General features: G+C 32.2%; 1 protein-coding gene across 2 annotated transcripts in view; it reads left to right on the top strand.

Annotated features, from left to right (window-relative positions):
• LOC107452277 (neuroendocrine convertase 1) overlaps positions 1-7365 on the top strand; it is an 84345-nt gene extending 76980 nt beyond the window's left edge. For both annotated transcript variants that reach the window (XM_043042632.3, XM_071183351.2), the window contains 2 exons: positions 3262-3402; positions 6971-7365. In XM_043042632.3, the coding sequence (XP_042898566.2) occupies positions 3262-3402; positions 6971-7186 (357 nt within the window). In that variant the 3' untranslated portion in view covers positions 7187-7365. The remainder of the gene's footprint in view (positions 1-3261; positions 3403-6970) is intronic.
• The last annotated feature ends 5792 nt before the right edge of the window (positions 7366-13157 follow it).

Here is a 13157-nt window from a genome sequence, read left to right as displayed (position 1 = left end):
CCAGTTCAGAATTTTTTGATATTAATATTTTACTATTTGTTTTTCAGTCGACAATAATTGGCCTGAAATATTTGTAGTTGGCTTATCTATAACAAAAATTCTTTTTCACGTCGCGATGTTTAGAGATTAGAAGCGATTGAAAGAATATGTTTTTTTAAAATTATTTATGCATTATGGAATTAAAGCAAAACACATCTGCCCTTCAGGTTTGTCATATAATTAGTCTAAATTTAAACATTTGTCATCAGAGAATTATTCACTTTGATTAAAGTTCAAACAATGCGTGTGATGCAAATACGTTTTATTCCCAAAAGAAGGTCCTGAGTTCAATTTTTATCCCAATCAAATATTTAATACGTATTAAAGCAAATTTTCTTTAAACGTTCTATGGCTAAACTGTCTTTAACCGTGTTATGACTAAACTGCAATGTATAGGTTACATAATACGTATGTGAATCCTTCATTGTCTCATGTGTAATCATTGTATCAAAATAATAAATCAAGTTAATCTGTGATGATTGAAAGTCATTGCATTGGTTGTGTGGAGATTGCTACCAGCTCAAGCACTGATTACGTCATCTGTCCAAGATTAATATTACGTGGCAGACCTTCCTCGACTGATAAAGGATAAAGCCCCAGAAAACGGGGTTAAATGCTTCACCATGAATGATGGTGTGTAAGAAATTTTTGTTGCCATTTTGAAAAATAATGGTGCCAACAGCATACTTATTATTTTATTTTATGATCAGTGTTGAACAGCCGACCCAGTTTTGGGTTTACAACTATCAATGTTCAAAGCCGTAGCCTTGTAAGTTTGAACCCAACCCAGAGGATAAGGGAATTCCATAATCAAGTTTGGAATAAACGAACTTCCAGAGAAAATTTTTTGATCGCATTAACCCACAGTTGCAAAACCACGAGAACCTCCCAGGATTAGCAAGACTGCAGCGGGATTCCAATCCCCGATCCGTGTTTCCCTGAAGATTGTTTACGTCAGCACTATGGTCGGTGTATCGGTTATTACATTTGCAGCTTTTTAATAAGGTGAACCGGTTGCGAATCGACCTGCTATGTCTGGTCAATACGAATTCCGCATCCGGCTTGTATTGACCACAGTGCTGGCGAAAAATATCCTCAGTGGTAAATGGATCTTGGGTTAAAGTTCCTTTGACGTCAGGCTTACCGTGGCAGGTTCACGTCGTCTTCCTCTCCATGTAACGCAAATTCGGGTTAGTTCCATCGAAAAGTCCTCCATGAAGACAAATTTCACCCAATAGTTGATCCGGGAGTTCCTTTGTCTTCTCGATTGGGTTCAAAATTACAAGGATACGAAGTCGTAAACCAAAAAAAATTGACTCATCACATTTTACAACGACGGTTGTAAAATAAAATAAAACTCACCACCGATTAAAGTTCGAACCTTGGTGACCTCATTGAGAGGCAAAAGCTCTAACCCCTAAGCACTCGCGTTTCAGACCATTTATTATGAAGATTTCGACTGAAAGGCAAGATATAATCTTTCAGAATGTTAAAGTAATCATTTTCGTTTCATGTTAGTGGTTACCTTAGTAAGCGGGCCCAATCTGTAGTAAGAAATAAAAAATTCCCCCAAAAAGGATCACAAACCCACCTTCTTTAAATGTTTTTCATAATTTCGCTTTAAGCGACTAATTTTCCGTAGGTGAGTTTATATATTAAGCCTTAAAAGTTAAAATTTATGCTTTGAAATTACATTGTTATAAAAGAAAAGCAATCTATGCTATTTAAAAGTTGTTCCCAATTTAACGACAATAATTACAATATTAGTTAAAACATGCATTAAATAAAAACCCCAAGTTCAAAAGAAATGAGTGCAATAAAAAATGTTTTAAAATTTACAGTACCATTACAGCATTGGTTGCATTAATTCAGCAAAGCGATTTTATGAAATATAAAGAAGATATTCGTGTTTTTCTTTTTAAATATTGAATCTAGAAAGGAGAGAAAACTGTTTCTAACAGTACGATTTATTTTTATTCTGAAACCTTACTTACCAAAAGATTCATTTTGTTCTCAATTTATTTCCAAGAATCGGGGAAATGTTAGAATGACTTGTCAGGTTTCAATATCTTTTATTTTCTATTCTGAGAACGAATTTCATGACCTCAATTTTCGAAAATTCTATCGAAGAAGATGAATTGGACTTGAAGAGTAAACAAACTGAAATAAATAGACGTATGAAATATCCCGATACATATTTTATTTGAAACCAGAAATATCTCTGACAATTTTGTGACAGGCGAGTTTTTCCCATGCAGACGCATCTATTCCAAAAAAAATGTAAATAAAGAATAGTTTTTGAGGATTTCTTTTATAGATTCATTGAAAAATATTTCAGCATATTTTAGATACCTAAAAAATGGCAACAAATAATTTGATTACCTAAGAAAAGTTCTTTTTTTTATTAAATTTAAATAGTAGTTTCAATTTTACATCTATATATATATTATATTCAATTTTATTCAATCTATTCAATTTTATATATATATATATATATATATATATATATATATATATATATATATATTGTATAGCCAAGTGTGTAGCTCTAACGAGACGTAAATAAAGCAGTACTAATGCTGCTGCCTCCTGCAATCAAGCAGGTTTTAATCCTTTTAATCTCAACATTGGGTGATAATGGTTTGCTGAACATCAAAAATGCTTTTTTTTTCAATTAAACCTAGTTTTTTACTCTTAAAGTGCATTTTTATTCATATTTTATTTTGCGAGGAATAAAAAATAATAGCACCTATTAAAAGTTATTAGGAAACCACATTTTACGTTTTAATTGTTTAAATTTACTTTTAAGTACTTTTTAACTTTAAATAGGTTGGAAGATAATTTATAAAAGATTTGACTATTTTAGATGATTTATCGAAAAACTCCTTAAATGTGATTAAATATGGACTCATTGTCCAAGTTTGTATATAATATATAAACAATCAATCATTAAACACTATGGGTTTAATATTTATGCGAGCTAGAAACATTATATGGATTCATCAGCCACTGCAAAAACTCAACCCTCGTAGACTGAAGTTCTGTTAAATTCTCTTCATAACCATCTTATGATATGAACATAACAATTTATGTTTTGTGTTTATAACACTAATTGAATTCACTAGATACGGAAAAGTTACTACTTAAATTTTTACTTATAAATATTGCCTTTTTATTTATTCTGAACATTTTATAATACCAAATGTTTATTTTCCCTTTCAGACAGAAGGGAATTTCAAAGGACGTATTAATTTCGCAAAACTTACTTTGCATGGAACAAAAATGAAGCCACGTCATATGGAAGGTGAACGAAAGCGATATGTGGATGACGATTCCATGGAATACGTCATAGATAGAATTCCAGTGAGTAAAATGTTTCACAAACAAGTCAAGACATACACAGTAGTCAATGAACAAGTGTCTCTGATATCAACAGCCTCCATTTAAGGTTAAAAAAGACGGTCACTTCTCAGAAAAGAATTGCTAAAATTTTCTGAAACAATTATAGTTTTTCAACTATACACCAGAATCATAACGTTTTTCGAGTTTTGGGAATTTGGAAAATTTCAAATGACTAATATTCACCCTTTCTATTTAATTTTGAGGCCAGAATAGCCTGGTTGATAGGGCGTTGAGTCCATGTCCAAGAGGTCATGAGTTCGATCTTCTCTTGCTGAAGATTCCAGTGTGGTAAATGGTGACTGGTGCACGTTAACTCTGTTGGATCCTAAAGCCCTTCCAGTTCCTATAACAAATCAATACCACTGGAGGTACTGGATGTACCTCCAGTGGTATTGGAGATTGATCGTTCTCCGGTTCAGGTCAAAATTACGATCTGTGGATGAATAAATAGGTGGGCCCTGTAACTGGGATGTGACGTATGTGGGACTGAAGTCGTATTCTTGGCCATAGATGGCACCGCTGAAAAATATGAAACTCACCCTCTGCCTTAAATATGCTTGGTTACACCAAGCATGCTTGATGGATTGGCAAATCGTATTAGAAACAACGACAACAAAATTTATTTACCAGGATCTTTTTTGTTATTATGTTCGTTTGATTAGTTTTATTAATAGCTATTAGGAACCGTCTTAAAATGGTTTTCTTGCCTTCTGTTATTTCGCTGGTTTCTTTGAAATACTTGTGTTAGTTATAGATTGATTTGTATTCCATTCTATTCTCTCTAAAATCCCCAAGGGTCTTTTTTATTATATTTTGAAACCAGTGCTGAACAATAGACCCAGTTTTCAGTTTAGGGCTATCAATGTTCAAAGCCATAATCTTGTAACTTTGAACCCAACCCACAAGATAAGAGGGGTAGACTATATTTGAGGGTGCCCCTTGATTCTCGCCAAGTTGTGATCGTGGTTGATTGCCAAGCTAGGCGATGTTGGAACCCAATCGTCATTTTGATTGGTTTAGATTTTAGTGCTATTTTTAAATGTTCAACGGTAAAAGTAATTTCAGAGATCCGTTAGTTCTACGTTGGATACCGGCTGGTAAGGTTACCTTTGTTTCTGGTCAATAAGATCGAAGGTATGTGGGCAGTCATAAAAAAGGACTTTAGAAAAAAATGTCACCTCAAGTCCAGTATTACGGACGCAATTTTCGATTCGTATTTCGCGGAATTTATGTGACGATTAATGTACACAGATTCTATTCATGATAAATTTAGACATTTTCTGACTGTTATTAGAGAATTCTGCGCACCTAAATCTGAGAATATTCAAGCTTAAAGAAGAAGTGAGTTGCTTATTCCCTTTTCTTTCTACGTCTACTCCATTAATTTTTGCTTCGATTCAAAATGCCTTTTATTGGCTTTATTAATTTGCTTAGATTTGGTTCATTGCAAGTTTTGGCCGATGTTTTGCTGAATTTTTCCAATGTTTTATTGAAATATCATTATGTTTTGGCCGCCATTCCTGTTACCACAGTGTTCCATGCAAACAGGAATGGTGCCAAACATAAGTCGCCAATTTCGCCAAGAAGCACCCTCAAGTATATTTTTCCCGATAAGAGAACTCCAAGATCAAGCATTGACATAAATGAGCCTTCAGGGAGAAATTTTTTTGGGAGTCAACTGGAAAAACCCTGAAAACATACCACGGTTTGTTCGAAGGCAAGGAGATTTTAATCCCTTACAGCTGAAGATATTTTAAGGGAGCACAGTGGTCGGTGCGTACTGAGAGCAGAATTTGAATTAAACAGTCACCAGAGTCTGATCTGAATAACCTGAGTCACCGTATTAAGAGACTGTCCCCTAAAAAGTCTTGTAAAAAGTTTGATTTAGAAATTTTCAGAATCTGAAAGAAATTAACATAATTTACTATCAAAAATGCAAGTGCAACAATTCAAACCCTCACGTTTCAGTCATTGGTGATAAGATGGCGGTCAGAAGCTTCTGCTGGAAAGAAATGTCCAAAAAATTGCGCGTGCATTGTTAAACTGCCAAAAATTTTATTTCTTTAAGATCCACTTATAAGATTAAATAAGGCCACTTATAGTAAACAGAATAGAAATTTATCTGAAATGAAATTTGAAATCGTCTTAAAGGTAATTAATGATTAACATATTATTTTCTTTAGCTTGAAGATGTTTAGAATTGTGTTACTTAGGCCTGACATTTCTGACAAAAAATATAAAGTACTTTCATAAGACGTTGAAAAGTAAATAATGTTTTAAAAAGCAAAATTACATGTACTGAGATTAGACAGTTTTAAGAGTAGCGCTTCTAAAAACACATTATTTTTATTGAGTAAGCTCGAAAAAGTGACATCTAAAAGGCATAGAATGAAAACTTTAATTCATTATCTATCTATGTATCGTTTAAGGAAAAAATTCTTTCATTAGACCGGCTCCTTCAATGGGCCATCTCTATGTATTTGTTATTATTGACATCTGATGCAAACGACTGATTGCGTAGTATACTTAATGAGTTCAAAATTCTCCGTCTAGACTGAGAGTTAATTCACATTCGAAATTCTCGCACAATATTTTTTTTTTATTTTCTTTTAATTTTGCGCGTGATATACAATAAGAAAAGGTTTTTTAAAGTTTAAAAAAAATTTGTCCAAAATATCGCCGAAACAAACAATAGTAGAATGGGAAAATCCCATGTATTCAAAATTAAAACAGTATATACTTATCTTTGAACAAAAAATATAGTCGAGGGGAAAATGTTCGTCGGATACCGGCTGAATTCGAACCAAGAACCACCGGGTTCATAAAAGGATGCTCTAATCACTATAGTTGTATACCCCAGTTCCAGGAGAGTTGAGAGATTTATGCAGTATCATCGAATAGATTTTTAGTATCGCGTATTATTTTATTTTATAATCGTCGTTGAACAGCGAACCCAAATTGGGGTTTACGACCACTAATATTCAACTCCGTAGCCTTGTAATTTTGAACCCAATCTAGAAGACAAGGGAACTCTTGGATCTTGATCCAAGTATTGGGAGAAATTTGCTTTCGTGCAGGACTCTTTGATGGAACTAATCCGCATTTGTGTTACATGGAGAGGAAGACCACGAGAACCTCTCACAGTTAGCCTGACGGCAAAGGGGTATCTAACCCATGATCCGTTTACCGCTGAGGATCTTTCACGTCAGCACTATGGTCGGTGAAAGCTGGATGCGAAATTCATATCGACCTGCCATTTCTGGGATTCGAACCTGGCTCACCTCATTGGAAGGCTAACGCTCTATTCCCTGAGCCATCGTGGCTCAGTATCACGTGTTATTTAAAGTTTGGTACTGCATAGCTGGTCATAGCACTTTCATTTCCCTTAATGATCGAGCATCTGCCTCTTTGTACTAATAGGCAAATGATAAATTTACTTAACTGTATAGGAAATTTAAGCTTCATAACATTATATTGATTATATATTTAAAATTGTCAATTACTTAATGAAAAACAAACGCTTTTCTAGGAATATGAAGAGGAAGCTCCATCTTCTGAGAATTATATCCATGATGAATTAGACGACATAAGATCTTCTGAAAGTAAAGAGGATTTGGATTGGCTAGATCTCGTCAACAAAAACCTGCGAAAGATTGCAGCCCGAAAGTTCCCCTACATACGCTCAACCTTTAAAAGAAAATACTATGACTACCTACCTATACAATATCCTTATTCCTGGGAATAAGAAAAAAAATTATTATTTTGTGAAAGTATTATTTTATTAAGATTGAATATTTTGTAATTAAACCTGTGTATCGGACTCTCTAGTCAGTTGGAAATTCTAGTCAATCAGCTCCCGTTCCTTGCCCTCAATCATGAATGTATTATTTTGTTTTTGTAAATTAAATTATTTTTTAAAACTGTCTTAAATTTCATGTAGATTAGATGTTTTTAATATAATTTTTTACCATTTCTATGTACTAACAAAATTCAATGTATCGATATTATTATATCTGATACCAATTAAAACTGGACGAATTACCTTAATACCAGCTGTGCGTTTTTCCAAAATTTCTTAAGCAGCATTGGCGCCAATAATAGTATGGGAATTTTTTACGTTTCTCCAAAACGAATTTACACCATTTCGTTTTTTACAGTAGCTCTTTTTTATTTTAATTCGAACTCTTTACTAAAATTATGTAATCATACTTGGCGTCACTAATTTATTGGCGATATTTTACGCCTCTTTTAAAGGAATGAGTACCATTTCTTATTTTTTTAATTAATAAATTGCTTTTTCTATTTTAATTAGTACTTATTATCAAAATTAATTACGCTACACTGCTGTCAATAATCACATGACAATTCTTTACAATCTCCTAAACGAATTTGCACCATTACTTTATTAATATTGCTAATTAATATTATTTTCTATTTCACTTGGTACCCATTACCAAAATTAAGTAGGTAAGCATAATTGGAGTAAAAATTAGTCATACGAGCTTTTACTTTTCTTTTAAATGGAACGAACTAGTACCAGCTCTATATTAATTTTCATTTTTAGATCGTGACGTAGTTTTTTTCAATGAATAATATTATCAAAATTAATTAGGCATCATTGGCGTCTGGCGATTTGCCACTCTTCTATAATTAAAAAACAGTAACATATGGAGTATAATTGGTAACAGTTTAACCTTTTTAATAGAACTGAGCTACTGATTTCAAAGGAGTATAAATGAGACTTAATGACTGTTTATCTGGGTCCTGAAACCTTTCTCTTTGTTTTCTAGAGAACACGGGACCTTGAAGAAAAATATCTAATTTTTGGTAGCATTAAAATGTTACTCTTTTGTTATTTTTATTTTATCTAGCTATATCTAATCACTTTTTTTTTAATTCCCATCATTCATAATTTTTTTTTTTAAAGTTTGACATTAAATCTAGTGCAAGCTCCTAAAACGAAGATCGCGTAAGAAAGAAAAAATGTCTTCTTCAACGAATAAATAATCATTATTTGTAGCAAAAAAATTTTGCAAAAATCGTGAAAACAGTATTTAAAATGCAATAATTTCCAATCAAATTGGAATTTTGAAAAAAAAAATTCGCGTTCAGTTTATAAATGAAAGGGCCCTTTCAGCACGTCATATTTGCCAATAGAACAGCCTCTTGGTATTATTTTTCTTCAAAAAGAGTGACAGTATATAATTATCGATTGTTAATTTTATTATTTTTTATTCTTTCATACTCCTTGTAGATTTTCCCACACACCTATTTCCGCAACAAAAAAATGCAACTTTCCCTAATCGTCATTTTTGTTCTCTAAAGGGTTGAAAATTTGAAATTCTTCAGCGAATAATATTTTGAAAACGCAGCAAATTTTCAAAAGCTTTTGAATAAAAACAAATTACCTTTCAAAATTTGTACATCAAATAAAATATTGCATGTGAATTTTTTTCAGAATATTTTGTTAACAGTTTCATTTTCTGTAACAGCAGAACAATTTTAAAAAAAAAACGAAAAATACGAAATTTTAAAATGTGAGTGGATTTTAAAAAAATATTCAGGTAGAACTAATTTATCTCGCAATCGTTACTTCCAGTGACATTACTCACGAATTTTTTATTTGATTTTTTCTTCTTTTTTCAGGCTGACATTTTTTCCAAATTAATTGAGAGACTATTGGGAAACTTAAATAAAAACAATCAATAGAAAAAAAGACAAAGAAAACCAATAAGCTCGTCATAGGATCGCAATTGTGAGACTTAAATAAAAAACAACCAATAGAAAACAGACAAAGTAAACCAAGAAGTTCACCATAGGATCACCGAATCAGTCTTAATTATTGTTTAACATTTGATATAAAAACCACATTGGAGCATATACTTTCATAATGAAAGAAGCTAACTACATTAAGTTCACCGATGGATCTAACTATTTATGTAAACTCAAATACCTCTGTCAATCATACTGAGCCATCTCGCATTCGAAAGTTCACCTGAGCTTAGTGATCTCAGATTAAATGGACAATAACTAGTTAAAACCACCTGATTTATAATTATTTTTGATCAGTATTAAGATCAGAAATGACCTATCCCCCCATCTCTGGCAAATTTTCTTCAAGCGCCTAAAACTTATCAACTGGATGGTGTTCACAGTTGACCAGACTCTTGACTGCAGGTCCAGAAAATCCTCGAGGGCTCAATGTCGGTCCCTCCATGTAAAGCTTAGTATAGCTCTAATGAGAGTAAATCTCAAATATCACCGACTGCAGAGGTTTTCCGAACTTCATTTGCTCCTCAAATTCTTCGAGTTTATTGCTTTCCAACTACAAGCTCCAACTAAAAATAAGCTAAGAGGCATCACTTGCTTCGCTATTAAGATATTTCAAAATAGTTTCTTTTATATTTAAAGCCGAGCCGACCGGCCTGTGTAGGGGGCAGGGAACTGTCCTTTCATCAGAAAGACTCTGGGTTCGAATCTCGGGCAAGGCATGGATGTTCTTCCCTTCTCTGTACTATCTGTTCTCACTGCGGGAGTGACGTTGACCCACCTAATATGGTGCCCCTGAAAGAGAGGCCAACAAAATCGCCCAGTAAATGCCTGAATTGACGGATGTTAACACAGGTGGGCATTGGAAAAAAAATATTTAAAGCCCAAAGAATAGATGAAGAGACATGCCTAATATGCATAGTTACCAATAAACTTAAATAATTGACGTATGATAATAGATATTTTAGATCTGTGATGGGGGATGGAAAATAACATGCTATTCCCCATCGCATTCCGTCCCCCTATCCCCCATGCTAAACATTCTTAATCTTTAATCATTTTATTACTGAAAATTTTGATTAAGCATTTCTTTTGTTACCATTATTTAATGAGAAGTCTATTTTTAGATTTTCCTCTAATGTTGGAAAGTTTTATCAACGTTTGGACAAAAAAGGGGTTTTAAATTTCTTTCATTGCATCCATAAAAGGAATATCAAAAAAGCAATTCTCCGTTTCTCAGTTATGCTTTTTGCTGGACCATTTGTTTTTAATGGGTAGTTAAATTTTAGAGTTTCATTTAAAGAGCAATAATTTTAAGGTTTAGAATGAAAACGTGCAGAATACAGATTCAGTTTTTGAAGTAATAAAAAACGAACAACTTGTAAAATTGCGTAGCTTTTATTAAAAGAAACAGCAAAAAAGAACTTCTTTATTCTAAACTGGATTGGAAAAAGAACAAACAACATATTTTAAACATCAACTCATTTTTTTAAACTTCAAAATAGTTCTATTTATATTACTTAAAGTATCGTATCATGATTTTTTTTCAAAAGCATTAAAAATTTTTCCCTTTTATAATCATAAATGATAGTTTCAGATAATGATAGAAAATGCGATTTTTAATGCGATTTTGCCACCATTTTCGAATTGTAGTGACCCTCATTTTTAATGTATTGTTACCACCATTTTTGGTGGTGAGGTAAACAAAAATTTTTTACAGTGCACGTAGTAATAATTTTTATTTAGTTTTTATGTTATAGTTTCATATTGATTTATTCATTTTTTCGTTTGTTTGTTTGTTTACTGACAAAGCATATTTTCAAGATCGTGGGAATTAACTAGATGGCTTCGTTTCAAAAACATTTCGCTTAAAAAAATAAGAAAAAATTTTAGTAATATATTCAAACTAATTCTTTCAAACAATTGTTATTTTGTCAATTCTATGTATATTTTTTACACGATATTCAAATTTCTGTGCTTAAAAAAGGCATTTAATTTACCTTAAACGCCAAATATCGAAGTAACTAGACACCAAAATTTTTTCATGTTTTAAAAATATATGTAGTTTAGAAGAAAATAAACTCATAAATTCAGAAAAGTATTTCTTAAAAAAAATTCAAATAATTAATCTCAGTTAAAAATCTTAGTGTTCATTAATTATTTTATAAAATAATAATAAATTTTAATTTTTTGTCTTTTTTTGTATGTTGTAGGCACTGTTTTATCTCTTTGCACTAGATTAATGTAATAAAAGGCAAGAAAACTATCTAACAGATAATTTAGTATCGAATTTCTTATCTTTATAATTTTTCATTGAAATTAAAAACCAGGCAGAATTCATAAATGTGACAAAGATTAATCCAAGAACATTTTTTCTCATGCATCTGCTTCGCAAAGGCATGTAAATATTGTCGCATTAACTCCAGGATGAAAAAAATAGTTTTGAGATTGAAATACTGAAATTATTTCAATCACTATAAATTTTTGGTATATAAGGACAGATAAGATTCGTCAAAATGCCACAATAAGCATAAGTTGTTTGACCTGATACTTTAAGCTTTTGAAGTTTTTAGCAGGAAATCGAATTTAAGAGTTCTTTTAATTTAAGGCCATTTGTTTGAGCATTAGCTTTATTAGAATAATTTAAATCATTTTGTGTGCAGAGATTATGAATACGAGAAATTGCATCGACAACAGAGCCACTGACGTTGTGCATGTTAACTGAAATTCGGGCTATAAAAATTAGTCGATTTATTTGTTTTGGAGACAGATCATCAAATTTTTGAGTGAAAGCATGAACTAGTGGTTTATGATCAGTAAAAATCATAAAATAACTCTCCTCTAAGTAGATGTAGCGAATATATATAATTGCAAAAAAAATCGCCAACATTTTGTGATCACACGCGTTATATTTCTAGTCGGCAGGACTGAGTTTTCTTAATTAGAAACCTAAAGGTTGCCAGTTATTATTTTTACGTTGTTGAACACACACTTCTATCGTCAAATTGGAGGGATCTGTAATTAAAAATAATGCTCCTTCAGGATCTGGATGGGCTAAATGTGTAACATCTTTCAACGACATCCTAGGGTTCCCAAACGCTAGATTTGTTTTGGTTGTCCAAATCAATGAAGTTTTATCGTTTTCTGATTCCAAGACCCAGCATGCTATGTAGAGTTTTGCGTGTATATCGACGATAAAAATTTAGTACTCCAAGAAATCAGCTTAATTTAGTCACATTAGTTGGTTCGGGAAAATTTTTTATAGCTGCAATTTCTGGGCAATCGAGTTATGCCTTCTTTATGAACTGAGTGTTCCAAAAATTTTCTTCCTCGGTAACGGAAGTATATTTTAGTAAATAGATGGCTATGTTATACTTTCATAACCATACAGAAACTTCTCAAAGGTGCACTTCCGATAAAAGAGGAGGATAGATAGAGGAAGTTCTTCCGATAAAAGAAGAGGCAATCAAAATGCCATTTACATAGAAAAATCAGTAATCTAAACCTTTCAAAATTCTTTCGGTTGCCCAAATCAATGTATCGGTAATCAAATCAATCTTTCAAGTTTTTGCAAAGCTTATGAAACATTTCGTAAACAAAAAGTCATCTAATTAAATTCGAATAAATCAAATAGTGTTACCACTGCAATTTTTTGAATGTCTTCTTTATTCATAAACATTTCTTTATATCTGGACACCATCATTTACAATTCATGTTCATATATTATGTTCCAAATTTTGTTGTCCTGGCCTATAGGGCATGTAACAACTGACATTTGTATTACGAAACATTCTTCAGTTGTAACTTGGAGCTCTGTAAACAGCACATCTTTTCATCTGTACATTTCATTCGTGCAACCAAGAGTCACTCTCAGGGTTGTTTTATTTGAAGGACTCCTTTGTTCATCACAATCTATTCGTTTCTTATATGGACAAGATGAGCAGACG

The sequence above is a fragment of the Parasteatoda tepidariorum genome, chromosome 7 (assembly GCF_982258835.1).
Source record: "Parasteatoda tepidariorum strain Cologne lab strain chromosome 7, Ptep-v5.0, whole genome shotgun sequence".
NCBI classification, from domain to species: domain Eukaryota; kingdom Metazoa; phylum Arthropoda; class Arachnida; order Araneae; family Theridiidae; genus Parasteatoda; species Parasteatoda tepidariorum.
Note: the sequence above shows the minus strand (reverse complement) of the source record. Positions and strands in the feature narration are given on the sequence as shown.